Source organism: Sphaeroforma arctica (genome assembly GCF_001186125.1).
Source record: "Sphaeroforma arctica JP610 unplaced genomic scaffold supercont1.1803, whole genome shotgun sequence".
NCBI lineage: Eukaryota > Ichthyosporea > Ichthyophonida > Sphaeroforma > Sphaeroforma arctica.
In genome coordinates, this window is record NW_014038755.1 from 1 (window position 1) to 6,361 (window position 6,361).

The 6,361-nt window shown below is 41.7% G+C and overlaps 2 protein-coding genes across 2 annotated transcripts in view; one reads left to right on the forward strand and one right to left on the reverse strand.

Moving 5' to 3' along the window:
• Nucleotides 1-2,911: 2,911 nt before the first annotated feature.
• Nucleotides 2,912-5,484, forward strand: SARC_11641 (hypothetical protein; the record flags this gene model as incomplete). Its single annotated transcript, XM_014294265.1, has 2 exons — nucleotides 2,912-3,016; nucleotides 3,219-5,484. The coding sequence occupies 2 exons, from the start codon at nucleotides 2,912-2,914 to the stop codon at nucleotides 5,346-5,348; spliced, it is 2,235 nt and encodes a 744-aa protein (XP_014149740.1). The 3' UTR covers nucleotides 5,349-5,484.
• Nucleotides 5,485-5,494: 10 nt separating this feature from the next.
• Nucleotides 5,495-6,361, reverse strand: part of SARC_11642 (hypothetical protein) — a 2,714-nt gene continuing 1,847 nt past the window's right edge. Inside the window, exon 3 of the mRNA XM_014294266.1 lies at nucleotides 5,495-5,857. Coding sequence (XP_014149741.1) covers nucleotides 5,766-5,857 — 92 coding nt within the window. The 3' untranslated portion in view covers nucleotides 5,495-5,765. The remainder of the gene's footprint in view (nucleotides 5,858-6,361) is intronic.

The following is a 6,361-nucleotide window of genomic DNA, read 5'->3' on the forward strand; positions in this document are numbered from 1 at the left end:
ATATATGTGTATGTGTGTGTGTATGTATGTATAAATATATATCTAAGTTAGGGGCTTAGGTCTGTGAGCCAGTGACCCTGAGACTTCCTGACTCTTGAGAGGCTCATACTGCACAGGAGATTCCGGAATTTGTTGTGAATCTTATCGCTCAATAGAATTTATCTATTTGAATCTTTTCAACACATATTTGTTTATGAAAATCCGAGATATCTTGTATGCAGGGTGACTGCCGTCCAACGGTCCAGGAGACCAGGGCTTTCTCGCTCACACTCTCTCTCTAGAGAGAGAGAGATGTCTACACTCCTCACTCCCAGACTCCAGAGTACAGTGAGTCTCTACTACGTAGTCTACTGTCTAGCCGTCCCCGACTCCCCGCTCCTCAAGCAGTAGTCCACAGACCCCAGTCCACAGTCCACACTCCCACAGGCCACAACACTCACAACAGTTTTACAGCAGCCATGAGCCAACACAGTAGGTCGGCAAAACACACAAATGGCTAGCGCTGCTTACCGACTTACCGTATACGAGAGTTGCGAGTTTGCGACTTGCGTACGTAATATAATCATATGTTCTCAAACCAAATATAGCAATATTTATCTATGACAATCTTTCCACAGTGATGCTTTTTTGACTCCTTTGAAAAATAAAAATCACAGATAAACAATGTCGCAGAGCTAGTGGTGTGTATGTACTCTATATATTTACTGTAGGTATGTGGCTGTACTTGACGCTTGTGGACTGTGCCTATAAATTGTAAGGGCCTTTGGGCTGTGTCGTGTATAAGCCGTTGCCCTAGCGTAGGGTGTGGGTCTGTGGGTCCGTGGGGTGTGGGACTATGAGTGTGAGCCTGTGGGGTGTGAGGCGTGCGCTCACTGCGCTGTAGGCTATGAGCCTGTCCCCTGTGGCTATTTACTGGCTCCTACTCCTAGTAGTAGGGAGACAGCTACCAGAGAGAGTGGGTAACTGGGTGCTGAACTGCTGACTGCTGAGGCGCTCGAGCCTCGGCCCGCGAGGCCGCGCACGAGTTACAACTCACGAGGTATTTACAACTCACGAGTCACGACACTCGAATCTTGAGGGGGATGGGGAAATTTAACCATTTAAAAATACATTCTATATAATAGTCCACTTGTGTTTAATAGTTCCTAAAAAACAACAAGAACAAAAAACAACAACAATATTTAATATAGAAAACAACGTTTAATGTCCGAATATTTTTTCTTTTCAAAACACATATGCATACTTAGCGTCGTCTATTTAGTAGTATTTACATTCTACACAGTACATAGGCTATGATATTTGTAATTTAAGACCCCTAAAATACTTCATTGAAGGCCTTTTGGAGTTCAAACAACTTCTTTCCCCTCGCCTGCGGGCCGCGGTCAGCCCTCCTGCGACCTGCAGTGCCAGACTGCCAGCAGGAGGTTCTGGACTCTTGAATCTTGACTCTGGAGCCCAGGACCCCGAGTTTCTGTTTCTGATTTGTTTTAAATGAAACAAAAAGCAAACAAAAAACCAAAACAAATAAACGACCAAAATATGTTCGCTTTTTGAAAAATAAAAAAAATAAAGAGATTTTTATTTACAGCAAATAAATTACCCTTTTTTTATGAGTTTTTTTACAAGTGGTATAACCGAGTATAGAAAAAACCCAAGACAAACTATAGAAATAAACTGATATCTGCTCAATGAAAAAACGTCGTGTTTTGATTTGCTTCGTACATAAACAGTTCGCCGTTCGTTGTTCCATTGGATGATAGCTCGTTTTTTCCACTCATTTATTAGGAAAAGCGAAAACCCTCTTTGAAAAAAACAGGGTATTGCTTCTCTTCTTTTTAAAAACCCAAAATGTTTGGCATCCAAGATTTCAACATTTTCAAAATAAATATATATCAGAAGACGGCTAAATATGTTCACTTGTTCAGAGCCAAATTAAAAAAACAAACAGAGAATAGCAGAGTATTTAGTCAGTAAATAGTGGCTCTCAAATTGAGTCGATTTGTTTTTGAAAGAGGTAAATTATTCTGTTTTATTTGTTATTTTTCGGTTTTTTAAAAACATTGGACAAAAAGAAAAAAAAGCAAGTCTGTACTATGCACTATGTAGAGACTCTAGTAAATAGCAAAGAGTGTAAATAGTCTGTAGTTCTGTAAATACATATGTAGCTTTTCTATTTTTGTTTAAAAATAAAAATAAAATATTTGATACATAGTTTTAGGTTTTTATATATATAATAAATCATGGCCTTCTAAATTTTTATAAATACAAATGAATTTTGTATTGTTTTCTTTACATATTGCCCAGGCCCATAGCCTACTAAATATTACATACGCCCTACAAATAAGCAAAACATCTTGTTTAAAAAAAAACAATTGCTTTTGGGGTTTTAAAAAAACAAAACAATTTTTGCATGTATTTTTAGGAGCAGATAGGGTTCGATCTTTGATGCTGTTCATGTTAGGGCTGGTGACTCTGGCTGAGTCTGGCATGTTCTGAACTTCTGATCTGATGTTCTCCAACTCATATTGTTTGATCGTTTTCAGAAGGCGTTGTTCGTGTGTTTTCAAAACACTCAAGAATTGGGGAGACAGTCTCACTGTCTCACAGACTTACAGACTCACAGTCCACACAGTCTGAAAGTCGGAGGGCCTGAAAGCGTGAAAGGCTGAAAGCCTGAAACTCAGGAGTTGAGTTGAGAAGTGAGAACACTTGAGACAGTCGAAAGTCGACCTCTGAGTCCGACTTCAGTACTTTCCAAAATGATTTTACTGGAAAAAATAGCAGAACTGCTTCTATTACTATCCGGAACTTTTGGACATACTTCTCATTATGCACGTACTAAACCTTTCGTGCACATTGAGTCCACAAACAGAAATTACAGTGCCAATTTCATTATAAATATAAAAAAATTATGTCTAGGTCTGACGAGAACTTTGAGGCATGCTGCGTTTGCGGTAGCGAAGCCTCTAGTATGTGCCAATGCGCCCTGCGATTATATTGCGGCAGAGAATGTCAGGTACAGTACCAAATCATTTCGTTCAGGTTTTATCTACGGTGTTCTTCAATCTGCAAAGATGCTTGTACTGCTTATTTTTTGCACATTATATGCTGAAGCATGACGATAGGTAGGTAGCAGCCTAGGAAAACACTCAACTCCACCTCATTGTCACCCATCAGCCCACCAATATTATATCGTTTCTTTACGTTGTATAAACCAGGAGTATGATTGGCGGACGCAGGTGCATTATATCGCTTGTCCATCGGAAAAAAGAGAGAAGCGGGCACCACAATCACTCAAGGTGGGCTCAGAAATTGGAGGGATTGACAGCCGTCATATTCCTGAAAAAACCTCCCATCACGATGAACCAACGCGTGACGATGATGAGTACAAGTGGCCCATTTCTACACGTCAGTACCGACGCACCTCTTCTGCAAGCCAAGGTTATACAAATTCTAGCACTAGTCAGAACAATGAGATCAATGGTGAATCTTTTGGCTCGAGCGACAGCCAGTTCAAGTCTCGACGTCGTTCAACACTTCCGGCAGTGCGATATAGGCCGTATGATATATCCCCATCTGTGGAACAATCTAACAGGATAAAGCCAGAGTATGCTTCATGTGGAAGCAATATTTACCGACCGGATAAAAATGAAGGCGATCATCGACAGCATGGGCAATTAAATACAGAAGGCTATTCATCGACTTCGCCCTCTGGAGAAGAGTATCCCGGTTCTACTCGCAAGTCCTACAGCTATGAACATGGCAGTCGCTTGTGTAGGGATGGATGCAGAGTAGGGTTGCCACTAAACAGCCATAACGAGAACATACGGAGGGCTCCCAGCTATAATTCGCCTCCGGGGCGGAGACATATATATTCTGATAACTCTCAGAATGAAAGTCACCCAATTTCAAATCAAGATTTGGCAAGGAATGTATTTAGATCCCATAACCGATTGACGTCCTACACAATGAGCCACCGGGGCGGTCGTACCTCTCCAAGACATTCGTTTACCGAGTCAAATGAACTTAATGATCTAACAGGTGCACTTCCAACACTCGTTGGAGAAAAAGCCTCCATGAAAGTGACAGCAGGATATACGGGTGGAGAACAAGATAGGCAAAAAGGAGGATGGGATAGTCAATCGAATTCGCTAAGTTGTGCAGAGTTGTCGCTTGAAAGCACCAGAGCAAATCGTAGGCGGAGTATGCCGCACAATGATACCACCACTGGAATCGTTCCTCAAGCAATAGAAACGGACCCTGCGAAGGAAAAAGACCCCACAGCCCAAAAGAGCGACAAACCTGCTGACAACTCATTTATCTGCAAATGGGAAGGTTGCGGTAAAGTTTGCCGCTCTATTGGGGGTTTAGTCAGGCATACCCATCACCACTCTAACAGGCCCCGTATTTTTCCAGTGGACGCAAATGTTTACCCGTATATATGTCAGTGGAATGGATGTGCTGAAAAGTTCAAGCACGTAAGCGATCTTAACCAACATGCTGCGATGCATGCCACTGTGTCAGACGCTCGTTTGCGCCAAGCAGGTGGTGAAAAACCTCAGATTTTCAAATGTAGTTTCAAGGGGTGCGGAAAATTGTGCAGGTCCGTCGGTGGACTAAAACAGCACTCAGCTGTTCACAAAGCCGAGGTCGAAGCAGTAGTGAACAATCAAGTTAACAAATACAATCAAAATTACTCAAACAATGCGAAAGAACAGATGGAGCGGGATGCACACACTAAAACACAATGGCGAAACCGCAGTTCATGCTCTTCTCAACTAGGTAGGAGGAATCTTCAAAACCCTTCGGGCAGGTGCCTGGACAGTGCAGGTCAACTTGGCGCGGGCGAAGATGCTGTGGAAAGAAATATGTTGCAAAACAGATTGCAACAGGAGAGCGTACCATATGATAGCACGATATCGAACAACGGACAGCATAATGATACTAGGACATCACATTTTGAACGTGACAGAATCGGATCAAATCTCAGCACTGACACCAGAGATTGTGGAGGCGGCTCTCGGAATGCAAGTCAGATAGCAAGAGGCAATCCTGCAAGCTATGCGGACTACAATTTGGCGAGCACACGGCAGCAGTCTGAAAGCAATCATCTGGAACACTCTAGGTACTATCCAGGGCCACAATGGCACAGAGGGACAGCTGACTATACTGGCCAGAAAAATGACTTGCACCAGCATATGAAAACAGAGGATAACCACCACAGAGCTCGTTACACAATCACATCGCACCAAACAATAGGTGAACCATCGCGTACAACTCTTTCGTACGGAATTAAATCATCACATCCACTATGGCAGGAAAGACACCCGCTGCATCAAAGTGTTTAGGAATAAAATCATTTGCACTGCATACTAGATGCTAGCTGGAGGGGCGTTAAATAAGGACGAATCAGACCGACACTATTGCTGAAAGACAACACATAATAAAATATGGCAGTGGTAGATCTTATCTCCCACTCACCCACCTATTGTACATCTGAGACTTCCGTACCCGCGTTTATTTAATATTCATGTCCATAAATACGTGAGGGGGCTGCGTGCGATAGTACCGACACAATTCATGCGGCATTCTTTTACGGTTTGCACACATCTGAGAGATACGTGACCAATGAAAGCTTCGCAGACAAATATTTGCAACACATGGTTGCACACGATACTAGAAAGCAACAATCACTGGCTGTACTCATAGATGCTAAATACATCTATTCTGCGCCAGAAGAAATGGCGCTTAAGCAACCTACCATCTCAATCTGAGTCCCAGAGCGAGGTAGGTATATAGTGACAGTACGACTGCCAGTTTTTATTCCGCAACATTCGGTAGCATTCATTCGACAAAGCTGCGATCATAAGTGAAGATATTTTGTAAAGTCATACGTGATAGAAAAATATGAGTCTAACATCAGAACGCAAGAGCAAATAAAGCAACAACAACTGTGATGTACATCCATGGCCCAGTTATGATGGAATTAGCTTTCCAATAGTCCCGTAAACTATGTACTGATTTAACACGAGTATAATAGACTTAAACGTGGCACATCTAAGCAAACTTCAACGTCGTCCAATTATAACAGGATAACGCTGAACACTTCAAATCGCACAAAAAAGAATATCCCATCCATGACAACTGCCAACAGACCTAACAGACACACGCTCCAAGTGAGATAGATGACTATATTTACAACCAAGTATAACATATGTATCAATCAAATATTTACGTATGATTTCCCAACACTATACAGTCCATATACATAGAATATATATATATATATATATATATATATATGTATATATATATATATATATACACACACACACACACACACTATATATATATATATATA